We start from the raw sequence: 13,446 nt of genomic DNA, 5'->3' as shown, positions 1-13,446 counted from the left end.
TTCTATGCTGAATAGGAGTGGTGAGAGTGGGCATCAGTTTTCAGTTCTCAATGGGAATGCTTCCAGATTTTGCCCACTCAGTATGATGTTGGCTGTGGGTTTGTCATAGATGGCTCTTATTTTGAGGTATGTTCCTTCGAAGCCTAGTTTCTGGAGGGTTTTTATCATAAAGAGATGTTGGATTTTATCAAAAGCTTTTTCTGCATCTATTGATATGATCATACAGTTTTTGTTTTTAATTATGTTTATTATGTTTATGTGGTGAATCCCATTTACTGATTTCTGTATGTTGAACCAACCTTGCATCCCAGGAATGAAACCTGTGGTTACGGTGAATTAATTTTTGAATGGGATGCTGGATTCAATTTGCTATTTTTGCTGAGGATTTTTGTGTCTATGTTCATGAGGGATATTGGCCTGTAGTTTCTCTCATTATGTCTTTGTCAGGTTTTGATACCAACATAATGCTGGCTTTGCAGAATGAGTTAGGGAGGAATCTCTCTTCCTCGTTTTTATTTTATTTTTTAAAGAATAGTTTCAGTAGAATTGGTACCAGCTCTTCTTTGTTTATGTCTGGTAGAATTCAGCTGTGAATTGGGGTTGGTTTGGGGCTTTTTAAAGATTTCCATCTGGTTTGGGACTTTTTAAAGATTTTTTTTTTTAAATTACTGATTCAATTTTGGAACGCAATACTGGTCTGTTCAGGGTTTCAATTTCTTCCTGATTCAATCTTAGGAAATTGTGTTTCCTGGAACTTAACCATTTCCTCTAGATTTCCTAAATTGTGTGCATACAGATTTAATAATAGTCCCTGAGGACCTTTTGTATTTCTGTGGGAATGGTTGTAATGTCATCCTTGTCATTTCTGTGTTTATTTAGATCTTCTTTTTCTTTGTTAATATAGCTAACGGTCTACCGATCTTGCTTATCCTTTCAAAAAAAGTTTTTTAAAAAAGATAAAAAAATTGTTTTGTTTTTCACTGATCCTTTGCATAGATTTTTGGGTCTCAATTTCATTCTATTTGGCTCTGATTTTAGTTATTTCTTCTCTTCCGCTAGCTTTGGGGTTCATTTGTTGTTTTTCTTGTTCCTCTAGGTGTAATGTTAGATGGTTAATATGAGATATTTCTAACTTTTGGAGGTAGGTGTTTGGTGCTATAAAATTTCCTCTTAAACTGTTTTGGCTGCATCCCAGAGATTTTGGCATGTTCTTTGTTTTCATTTATTTCAAAGAATTTTAAAATTTGTCATTTACCCAAAATCATTCAAGAGCAAGTTGTTTTATTTCCATGTTGTCATATGGTATTGAGAGATCTTCTTGGTAGTGATTTCTATTTTTATTACCATGAGAGTATGGTTTAGTACGGTTTTGACTTTTTGAATTTATTGAGACTTGCTTTATAGTTGAGCATGTGGTTGACCTTGGGGTATGTTCCATGTCCACATGAGAAAAATACATATTCTGTGGTTGATGGGTGAATTACTCTGTAGATATCCAGTAGGTCTAATTGGTCAAGTGTTAACTTTAAGTCCAGAATTTCTTTGTTTTCTGCCTTGATGATCTGTCCAGCGCTCTCAATGGGGTGAAGTCCCCCACTATTATTGTGTGACTCACTCTTTGTAGGTCTAGAAGTACTTGTTTTATGAACCTGGGTGCTCAAATATTGGGTGTGTATATATTTACAATAGTTCAGTCTTCTTGTTGAACTGAATCCTTTGCTATTATGTAGTGCCCTTCTTCATCCTTTTTTACTATAGTTGGTTTAAAGTCTTTTATCTGATATAAAAATAGCGACCTCTGTTTTTTGTTTTCTGTTTGTGTGACAGATCTTTCTCCAACCTTTTACTTTGAGCCTATGGGTGTTTTCATGTTTGAGAAAGGTCTCTTGAAGAGAGCAGATGGATGGGTCTTCTTTTTTTTAATCCAACTTGCCACTCTGTAACTTTTTTTTTTTTTTTTCCTGAGATGGAGTTTTGCTCTGTCACTCAGGCTGGAGGGCAGTAGTACGATCTTGGCTCACCACAACCTCTGCCTCCCGGGTTCAAGAGATTCTCCTCCCTCAGCCTCCCGAGTAGCTGAGATTATAGGTGCAGGCCACCACACCCAGCTAATTTTTGTATTTTTAGTAGAGACGGGGTTTCACCATATTGGCCAGGCTGGTCTCAAACTCCTGACCTCAGGTGATCTGCCCACCTCCCAAAGTGCTGGGATTACAAGGCATAAGTCACTGTGCCTGGCCTCACTCTGTGGACTTTTAAGTGGGGGTGTTTAGACCATTTACATTCCAGGTTAATATTGTTATGTGTGGTTTTGATCCTATTGCAAAGCTGTTAGCAGGTTGCTCTGTAGCTTCTATTGGGTGGTTGCTTAATAGGTCTATGCGCTATGTACTTAAATGTGTTTTTTGGTAGCACGTATTGTTCTTTCACTTCCATGTTTAGAACTCCCTCAAGGATCTCTTGTAAGGCTGGTATAGTGGTAAAGAATTCCCTTCACGCTTGCTTATCTGGAAAAGATTTTATCTATCCTTCGCTTATGAAGCTTAGTTTGGCAGGATATATCATTACTATTATTGAGACAGAGTCTCATTCTGTCACTCAGGCTGGAGTGCAGTGGCATGATCTTGGCTCACTGCAACCTCTTCCTCCCAGGTTCACGTGATTCTCATGCCTCAGCCTCATGAGTAGCTGGGATTACTGATGTGCACCATTATGCCTGGCTAATTTTTATATTTTTAATAGAAATGGGGTTTCACCATGTTAGCTAGGATGGTCTCGAACTCCTGGTCTCATGTGATCTGCCAGCGTCAGCCTCCCAAAGTGCTGGTATAACGCGTATGAGCCCCTGCATCCAGCTATATTATTTTAAACTACATAATTTTGTTTCATTTTTTAGGGTACTTTTAGAAAACTATAATTTTTTCCTTGTTGAATTGTAATGCATACAATTTACTCCCCAGGCAAGTAGGGAAAAATACCAGTAAAGCACAGCAAATAAGAAAATGGGGGCAGCAAGCTCATTCTTAGGTGGTCCTCGATGTGGGAGCATCAAAAGAGTGGCAGTAAACCTTTTTGAGGCTGGGCGCAGTGGTTCACGCTTGTAATCCCAGCACTTTGGGAGGTTGAGGTGGGCAGATCACTTGAGGCAAGGAGTTTGAGACCAGTCTGGCCAACATTGTGAAACCCTGCCTCTACTAAAAATACAAAAATTAGCCAGCTGTGGTGGTGCACGCTTGTAATTCCAGCTGCTAGGGAGATGGGAGAATCACTGGAACCCAGGAGGTGAAAGTTGCAGTGAGCCAAGATAGTGCCACGGCACCCCAGCCTGGGTGACGGAGTGAGACTCTCTCAAAAACAGAAACATTTTTGAGACTGCTTTTCAGGGCTGGCCAAAATATATTCCCCTATGTTGTCTCAGTCTTGTGCTATCATTGAATTTTATTAATGCAATCAGTTTTTATTATTCCATATAATTTTAACTAATAAGCTTCTGTTTTCCATATTTGTTAGGAAAATTTGTATTTCCCCATTTCTAAAATTCATTTGCATTTCCAAGCATACAACTTCTCTGTTAATCTTCTTTGACCACTCACTAAATGGATTTTGGGTACAGATATATTTCCAGTTAAATCTTTATATATTTTTGGCTGGGCACGGTAGCTCATGCCTGTAATTCCAGCACTTTGGGAGGCCGAGGTGGGTGGATCACCTGAAGTGAGCAGTTCGAGACCAGGCTGACCAATGTGGTGAAATCCTGTCTCTACTAAAAATACAAAAATTAGCTGGGCATGGTGGCCCATACCTGTAATCCCAGCTACTCTGGAGGCTGAGGCAGGCAAATCACTTAAACCCGGAAGGCAGAGGTTGCAGTGAGCCGAGATTGTGCCAATGCACTCCAGCCTGGGCAACAAGAGTGAAACTCTGTCTCAAAAAAAAAAAACAAAAAACAAAAAACAAAAACCAACTTTATATTTTTGAATTTTCAGAACTTGGTTAGCAAGTGCTGATTCTTTAAGTGTATTTTGAAATTTGTCCAGTAAAATTTCCTTTGATAATCAGTTCTGTGAATTTTGACAAATATACTGAGTATGTCAATCACAATCAGAACATCCTCTCCCCTACCACCAAATTTCTCCATGCTGCCCCTTTGTATTTCCACATTCCCCCCACACCTATCCTTAACCTTTGGTAACCACTATCTGCTTTCTGATCCTATAGTTTTGCCTTTTCCAGAATGTCATCCAAATGGAGTGTTACGGTATACAGTATAACCTTTTGAGTCTGGCTTCTTTCAGTTAGCATAATGCATTTGAGCTTTATCCATGTTGTTCATCAATAGTTTCTTTTCATTGTTGAGTATGGTATGCCATTATATGGATGTACCTGAGTTTATTCATTCATTCAGTGAAGGACATTTGGGTTGTTTCCAGTTTAATTATGAAAAAATTAATGTATTCTACAAACATCTGCATATGAATTGTGTGAATATAAGTTTTAGCTGCTTGGATAAATAACTGGGAGCAGAATTCTGGGTCCTATAGTATATTTAACTTACAAGAAACTAAACTATTTTCCAAAATCTTTGTTCCATTTTGCATTCCTACTAGCCATCTATGAGTTCCAGTTGCTCCAGATCCTCATTCTTTTGTTTTGCTTTTGATGTTTGTTCATGTACATTTAAAAAGCATTTTATTCACCTATCCCTCATACTCATTTAAGAAATATACATAAGCGAATGTGCTCTGACACTAAAATATGCTGGTCTGCTTTTCCCTAGCAATATCAAATGTTCTTTTAATATTTAATTTTTGCCCATATAAAATTTATTGGACACACAGTATGGAGAATAGTGCCAAGCTATTTCTTTTCTATACTGATATTCACTTAACAGGATGCTTTGTAGATTGTCCTAAGTTTGTCCATTTCTCAAGTGTTTTCATTCTTTTGCTTGCTTCTCACTGTGCTCTCTTCCTGGGTGGCTTCAAATCTATTCGTGGAGTTTCAATTGTCATCTCCTGAGAGCCTTTTGAACCTGGGAACCCTATTGTCTATTGACCATCTCCATCTATGTGTCCCTTGGGAGTCAGGAACTCAACACATTTCTTCAAAACTTCCTCCTCTATTCCCTATTTTAGGCAGTATATGGTACCATTTTCCCAGATGTCCAGGACAGAAAGAGGATAATTACTCATTACTCCTACCTCTTCCTTATTTCCCATATCTAAAAGGTCACTGGGCTTTGTCAAAATATTCTTTTCTCCCATTGCCATTATCTCAGCTTAAGGCCAGATTGCATTATACCTTCTTGCTCAGAACTACCTCTTTGAGCCCTTCTGTACATTGATCCAGGGTGATCTTTCGACACACACATCTGAGCTAATCAAGTCCTAAGGGCTCCAATGGCTCCTTATTAACAGGAAACACAACACCCTTCAAAACTTGATCCTTTTTTTTTTAACCACTCCACCTATCTCTCTTTTATCTGACGAATGTCTGAATCCAGAAGCCAGACTGCCAGATGTTGAATTCTGACACTCCAACTTACTAGTTTTTGACCTTACACAAATAACATAGCCTCTCTCTTTACAGCTGTGTTCAAAGTTATACAATATACAAAAATGAAAACATTTACATCACTTTGTTAGAAACTATGGCTCCTAAGATTTTAAAGATAGAAAACAAGTATTATTTTATGTTTTTATTATAACCATACATCATGTATCTAATTGACTTATGCTCTGGAGTTTGGCTGCCTAGGTATGAATCTGAGCTCCACCACTCATTAGCTTTAGAAAGTAATTTAACCCAACTTCAATTTTCTTATCTGTAAAATGAGAATAATAGTATCTGCCTCATAGTGATTGTTGTCAGGAATAAATGAATTAGTATCCCAAAAGTGCTTCAAATAATGCCAATAGTGTAGTAAGCATCATTTAAAGTAGTAGCTATTATTATAATTTAAATAATTGGGACATAAGTTCCTAATTTCCCACCCACGTGGGTACCCTTCTAATGAATCCTGAACAACCTGGTGCTTCCTTTTATCACAGAAATTAGCACAATGTACTGAAACTGTTTTTCTCATCTATACCCTAAGATGTCTGAAAGATATTTCTTTGTCTTAAATACTCTGGCCTCTAAGATCCCCAAAAGCTTGATGCCTCTGCTTTAGGGATTTTACAGTCTGCCTATGCCTCCCTCTCCAAATACCATAAATAACACTAGAGGCTTTCTGACATGCTTATGAATACAAACATTAAATGAGAATCATACCATCATAAATGGATTTTTGGTGAGAAAATATTTTCTTGCATGCACTCAAGCCTATCTCTCTCTCTCTCTCTCTCTCTCTCTCTCTCTGTCTCTATCCATCTATCCTCACACGCACTAAAGCCTATCTTGTCTATCATCTAATCCTTGCATGCACACAAGTCTATCTAATCTATTATCTACCTACCTACTTACCTACCTACCTACCTAGAGTCAGGGGCTTGCTCAGTCACGTAGCCTGGAGTACAACGGTGAAATTATAGCTCACTGCAACCACAAACCCCTGTGCCCAAGAAATCCTCCCACCTCAGCCTCTTGAGTAGCTGGGACTACAGGTGTACACCACGACTCCTGGCTATTTTTTATTTTTGTAGAGATGGAGATCTTGCTATGTTGCCCAGGCTGGTGCGGTCTTGAACTCTTGGTCTCAAGTCATTCTACCACTTTGGCCTTCCAAAGCGCTGGGATTATAGCGTGAGTAACCATGCCCAGCCTCAAGCCAATTAAGTGCCTTACCAGTTTTCTATACATTGCAGCAAAAAAAAAATTGTGCTTCGACAGAAATTATTTTCACTGAGAATACCATTTTCTATGTTAATGATAAGGCAACATATTGCGTCCCCAATCCGTTTTTTGCATATATAAATTATTTTGGAAGGCCAGACACAGTGGCTCATGCCTGTATCCTAGCACTCTGGGAGGCCGAGGAGGGTGTATCACCTGAGGTTAGGAGTTTGAGGCCAGTCTGGCCAACATGGTGAAACCCTGTCTCTACTAAAAATACAAAAATTAGCTGGGCATGGTGGTGTACGTCTGCAATCCCAGCTACTCAGGAGGCTGATGAGGCAGGATAATTGGTTGAACCTGGTGGGTTGGAGGTTGCAGTGAGCTGAGATCATGCCACTGCACTCCGGTCTGGGCAACAGAACGAGACTCCGTCTCAATCAATCAATCTTCTTTTAGAGTTTTTGCCATTGATTTCTCAGGATCAAATAAAAAATCTAAATTTTATTAATGCAATTCTTCTATTAAATTTGGTCAATAACTGGGATGTTTTACTTTGTTGAATATTTCCATCAAGTCTAATTTTTCTAGGGTCAATTTTGACAACTTTTTTATTTATTTTTTCTTTTTTTGCCCATCATTGGCTAAATTTTGGCAATTTTTAATCTTGCAGTTCTTCGGTAAGTTTTCTCTAATACATTTATCATGTGCAGTATTAACTATTCTGGTTTTATTTGTATAATAAAAATTAATTTGTTGTAATTTGGATAAACAATTACTTGAATTTGGATCACAATTGAAAATGAGTAATTGTAAACCCCCTTATCAGTTCTCCAGGTCTGTCTTTTGGGGTCAAAACATCTCATCTCATTTCCCTTCCAGCTGTACTGTGTTCACATAACTAATTCCAGTTCACATGTCAGATGCCAACTCAAGCATCTCCTGCTCAGGAAAGCCTCTCCTGATCCCTACTAGATCAACGGTTCCTGTTACGCTGAGATTTTTTTCTTTCATCACAATAATTAGAGTTATAATTATATATTTCCATGATAATTTACTGTCTCCCTCAGACTTTGTTCTCTGAAAGCAGGGATTTTGTTTTCCTTACCACTGGGTCCCTGGCACATAAAAGGCACTCAAATTTACTGAAAGAATGATGAAAAGAAAATGGTATCTTATCTTGATCCCTAGAGCACATGTAATGCCTGATCAATACTAGGCATTCATTAAAAGCTGTTTAGATTTCTCTATTTTTATTTCTGGATTGTTATGGTCTGAAAGATAATGATCAATTTTTTTTTCTCAATACTAATTTTTAAAATTGAATTTTAATGCTATATATTTTTAAGCCTTTAATAGCTATGCTACTCTAATAGTCTCCTATTCCTTTCTTATTAGGGCTGTTATACTGTACATCCCCAGGAGGGTAAACTGTATTCCACAGAGCAGGAGGTTGTTTGATGTGGTATCATTGCATCCTCACCTCTCTCTGTGAAAGGAAACTCATTAGGCTATCTCCTAAAGTTGCTTATAATTACAGTTCTAATCCCTAGCTGTACATCATAAGTATATAGAATACTTTTAGAACAGAAATGCTGGGCCTCACCCTAAAATTATTGAATCAGAAAGTACTGAATTCCCCCACACGACTGAGGAGTTAGGAAACAATGGGAGCGTACGATGAGTATGGGAGAAGTGGTCAGACAATAATCTTGATAGGCAGCTTAGCAACAGTGTACTAAGGGCCTTGGTTTCAATACTAAATAATTCGGAATTTAATTCTACATATAGTGGTAACCACTAATGATTTTCACAGTGTAATGAAATAATCAGACTGACGAGAAAGCTTAACTTGGCATCAGTGTGGCAGATAGGCAGGAAGTGTATAGAGCCTGAGTCAGGGGTAGGAAGCTACTACAAGCTAAGGAATGGATGGTGAGGACTTGAACTAGACTGGCTGCAGTGCAAGCAGGGAGGAAGGAAATGAGAAAGGACTCCCAAAACATCAGACAGGACTTTGATCCACAAAATATGTAAGTTGGGGAAAGGCTGAACACCATAACAGTATTTCCAGGCTAAGCAACTGAATGCAGTTTGATGATGTCATTAACCAAATAGGGAATAGAGTGGAAGGATAGAATGGAGCAAACAGAGGAAATAAATTCTATTTCCAGTTACGATTCAACTGAAGTTCTTTGTAGACCATTTAGATGGACCTAGAACAAGAATAACTTGGAAATTAAGATTTGGAGTTCAGAAAAGAAATTGAAGCTAAAATCTTAGGTTTGGGAGTCAACAGGGTATTTGGTAACAGTCGAGGACATTAGAATGAAGGGGACTGAACAGGGTATTGTTCATGTAGAATCAAAAGTATCTAGCACAGAATTAAAGATAAATCAGGTTTTCCTGTTAACTTTACTTAACCATACAATCGTAATTTTAATAAGGCCTACACATAGTACCATTAAAAATAAACAGAAGTTAATGTGAAGAGTAGTAATATAAAAATTATCTGCAAACTGTAGGACAACTTTAAATATAACTATATCTCTGAACTTATTTAGAATTCTTCAGTCTATCAGTTTGGAAATACTGTAGTTTCTAGCTTATGAATAGCACATTTATCAAGTTGCCTCCTCATCTATATCACTACTTCCCTAAATGAAACAGATACTTGGTGATTTACTTCCTACAAAGTAAAGTCAATATACATAAACTATTAAGTCAACTCACAAAAAATACAGCACGTATTTAACAAATGCAACTTCTGATATCAAGAGATGATCACTTAAAATATGTCTGTGTATGTGTGTGTGTGCTTGTGTGCCAGGCAGTTTTGTGAAATTTCTCAGCTTTAGTAATCGAAATTCCTTATTGGGTCTGGACTTATTTTAACAGCAAAAAAGCAAAAACAAAACCAAAGTTAAGTTCACAAGGCCATGCTACTTCCAGAGTGAATGCTCTTGTTTGGAGTGGGTCTCTGAAATCTTCATTTTTAAAAGGCACATAGGTAATTATGATGCAAGTTCATGTACTATACTTTGAGAAACATTACCATATATCAGATTTACATTTTAAGACTTTTAAAAAAATGTTGAGAAATGTTTACAGACTGCAGAAAACTGTTTTAAATAAGTGTCATATGGTTCAAGTAGAAAATACATTTTCTTTATTCAAATCATGTTGACGTTCAGTATATTTTGAAATACACATGAAGTTATACCAAAGCTACATTTTAATCTCATCACATTCCACTCCAAATTCTTTACCATTTACCAAAAATAACTTTTTATAAAGCTTACTATTTTGTCTATTATACAGACTATCAATCTATAACTTTTTGTGTTTCTCTCAAAAATTAGAATAGCTTATGAGGATATTATATAAAACTAATTGGTATATTACACACCAAACATAAGTACAGATTCTGTACAATGTAATAGTGTACATATATATTACAAGAAACTAAATGCCTTGTTGAAAGTAATTTTTTTTTTTTTTTTTTTTTGAGATGGAGTCTTGCTCTGTCACCCAGGCTGGAGTGCAGCGGTGCAATTTTGGCTCACTACAACCTCCACCTCCTGGGTTTAAGCGATTCTCCCACCTCAGCCTCCCTAGTAGCTAGGATTATAGGCGCCCGCCACCACGCCCAGCTAATTTTTGTATTTTTGTAGAGACAGGGTTTCACCGTGTTGGCTAGGCTGGTCTTGAACTCCTGACTTCAGGTGATCTGCCTGCCCCAGCCTCCCGAAGTGCTGAGATTACAGGGGCGAGCTACCATGCTTGGCCAAAGTAATCTTTTAAGAAGTCTTTCACGGAAAAAAATTCTGCATTACAAAATGTGGTGGCTTGAGTAACAGTTACTTCTCTTTTATGAATTTCTTTCAGTGGGCATTAACTGTCCATTTAGCTTCATTAACAGTTTTACCACGAGACCAGCCTACAAAGTAAAACATGTCAATAATAAATATAAAACATGTAAGAATGTTTAAAGGACATTCATGACACTGGGCAGTTCCCTATCTATTTGAAAGGGAACTTTCTTATCATGAGACAGCTTGTTAAGAAAGAGTATAGAGGGGATATTTACTCAGGCTTTTTGAAGGGACTTAAGACGCAATCTGCTGGATACAGCTAGGGGGCACAGGTAGGTCAAGGAGATGGAAGACTACCTAATAACTTGATAAAAGAGACAGGTAATACTGACCAGAATGAAAAGACATGGCAAAAGAGTTTGTTATAAAACTGAAACAAACTATTCAGATAAGTTTCTGATTCTTCCTTGCTCAGAAGGCCTGGCTTTTTTCCTTGGTCTTAAATATTTTAATTTCATGGAATATTACAGGTTTTCCTTGAAGTTACATGGATGCCACTTTAAAAAAAAGAAGTAACTTTACTAACACAATAGTTCATTATTACAAGTCCAAAATAAATGATACTTACCTGTTTTGTATGTACTATAAAGCTCATTTTATTTTCCATGCTATGGATCTGAAAACAAGTATCAGCATCTCCCAACTGCCACATAAAACAACCATAGTTAAGACTGATGAGTAAAGCCTGCAACATAATTGGAAATAATTATATTAAAATATATATTAAAAACATCACCTATTTTTTCTTACTATCTACACTGATGTAGTCTGGTCTAAATATAATGATTCAGAATGCTTTTTAAAAAAAATTATTATACTTTTAAGTTCTGGGGTACATGTGCAGTTTTGTTACATAGATATACACACGTGCCATGGTGGTTTGCTGCACCCATCCACCCGTCACCTACATTAGGTATTTCTCCTAATGTTATCCCTCCCCTAGCCCCCAACCCCCTGACAGACCCCGGAATGTGACATTCCCCTCCCTGTGTCCACATATTCCTCATTGTTCAACTCCCACCTATGAGTGAGAACACGCGGTGTTTGATTTTCTGTTCTTGTGATAGTTTGCGGAGAATGATGGTTTCCCAGAATGTTTTAATGAAGCCTTTTCAAAGCACCCTGCACTAACCTCACACAGCCTGCAGCACAGAATCATATAGATTGGTAGACTCTCAGGAGACTGCCGTGAGCAATATTTGTTGTATAAGATTGACAAAAATTTTTAAAGATGTCAATTCTATCCATGGCTTTCAGGATAATGAAAGGTACCACCTTTGTTTTCTTTCTGCAGGTTAAAAACTATCTCTTTATTCAGTATCTTTCTTTTGGATATTTACATAGTACTTTCAGATCTGTAGTTTATGCAACTGGGTTAACATGTTGACTTAGACAATCTTATCCCACTGAAAATAAGTACACTGATATATTTATTGTAAAAGTAAGCATAATTTAAAAAATTACTAACATACCTTTCATAAATTCAACAGAGCTTTTCTTTTTTAAGGACAGTCAAGTGAAGCAATGGGAGTGGGGAAGAACTGTGATTGGTTGTGATCAAATAGTTGTAAACACTACTGCACAAGGACCAGCCAACAACAGAACTATTTATAAAGCAGTATTAATGATTCCTATACTTTCCTATTATAATATTGTATATAAGCATTCAATATATCCTTGTTAATAACAATTCTCTCCTAGCAGTAACTTCCATTTTCTTGCCCTAAACGTATATTCTTTGTGTACATATAAACAAAGAAGTGGTCCATGGCATTTTTAAGATACCTATGTTTAGAAACATTTTCTATAAATAGCAATTCTTATAATATTGACCACAAATACTAAACTAAGAATATGCCAGAAAGATAATGGGTTAGGAGATTTTTAAAGTAAGGTTCTGTCTGGGAGGTGGAGGTTGCAGTGAGCCGAGATTGCCCTACTGCACTCCTGCCTGGGCAGCAGTGAGACTCCGTCTAAATAAATAAATAAATAAATAAAATAAAGTGAGGTTCTGTGAATGAAACACAGATAATTTATGCGAGTATACATTAAGTATAAGGAAAAACTAATAGTATCTTTTAAAAATGGCTATCTACATTTATATTGTAAAATATAACCTTATACATAGAATACACTAAAATAGCTACTTATCAAGGTACAGACTGAAAGAGTCAAGATATCATACTACCTTAAACTGCCTTTTCTTTTAAATCAATCAACTGAAACTTCTTTATTCAAAAGCCACAAAATAGTCCATTAATATGGCTTCAAAACAGCTCAATATACAGAAAAAAATACAACTGTAGTATAGTTACTTCTCAATTATGGAAGTCAAATTTCCAACAAAAGTACTGAGCCTGTAGTTATAGAAGGTAGAAATAATTGATATAAAAAACACAACTGTGTCCCATGGCTTTTCCTGAGTATCTCTGATGCTAATGTATCTCATGTAGTGTTTTAAATGCAAATGAAGGTATTTTTGCAGATGAAGGTGTTTGCTCTATTTTTGCAAAGCTTGTGGAATGCAATCCTAATAGATCTTGGTGAATCTAAGACAACTGAGGACGAGCTGGTTGTTCCCACATTTGATGGCTGAAATATGTAATTATCTTAAACCTTTCAAAGGTGCCATAAATTTATCAGTGGTTTACAGAGAACAAGGTAATGACTAGATGGATAGAAAATATCTTTACTCCTTGGTTCAATCACCTTTTTAGATACCCAAGAATAGCATTCCTATTTATAGTTCAAGAAACTGAATCTCTTATCTAAGAAAAAAGCAGACTGTTAATTAAGA

General features: G+C 36.8%; 1 protein-coding gene across 44 annotated transcripts in view; it reads right to left on the bottom strand.

The window, feature by feature from the left end:
• Positions 1 to 9,920: 9,920 nt before the first annotated feature.
• Positions 9,921 to 13,446, bottom strand: part of KRIT1 (KRIT1 ankyrin repeat containing) — a 46,994-nt gene continuing 43,468 nt past the window's right edge. For all 44 annotated transcript variants that reach the window (XR_012432688.1, XR_012432687.1, XR_012432690.1 and 41 more), the window contains 2 exons: positions 11,218 to 11,334; positions 9,921 to 10,714 (listed from right to left, as the gene is read on the bottom strand). Coding sequence is in view for 38 of the 44 variants with exons in the window: in XM_065541028.1 (XP_065397100.1) it covers positions 10,646 to 10,714; positions 11,218 to 11,334 (186 nt within the window). In the remaining 6 variants the exon portion in view is untranslated. The remainder of the gene's footprint in view (positions 10,715 to 11,217; positions 11,335 to 13,446) is intronic.

This window comes from Macaca fascicularis, chromosome 3 (genome assembly GCF_037993035.2).
Source record: "Macaca fascicularis isolate 582-1 chromosome 3, T2T-MFA8v1.1".
NCBI classification, from domain to species: domain Eukaryota; kingdom Metazoa; phylum Chordata; class Mammalia; order Primates; family Cercopithecidae; genus Macaca; species Macaca fascicularis.
Note: the sequence above shows the minus strand (reverse complement) of the source record. Positions and strands in the feature narration are given on the sequence as shown.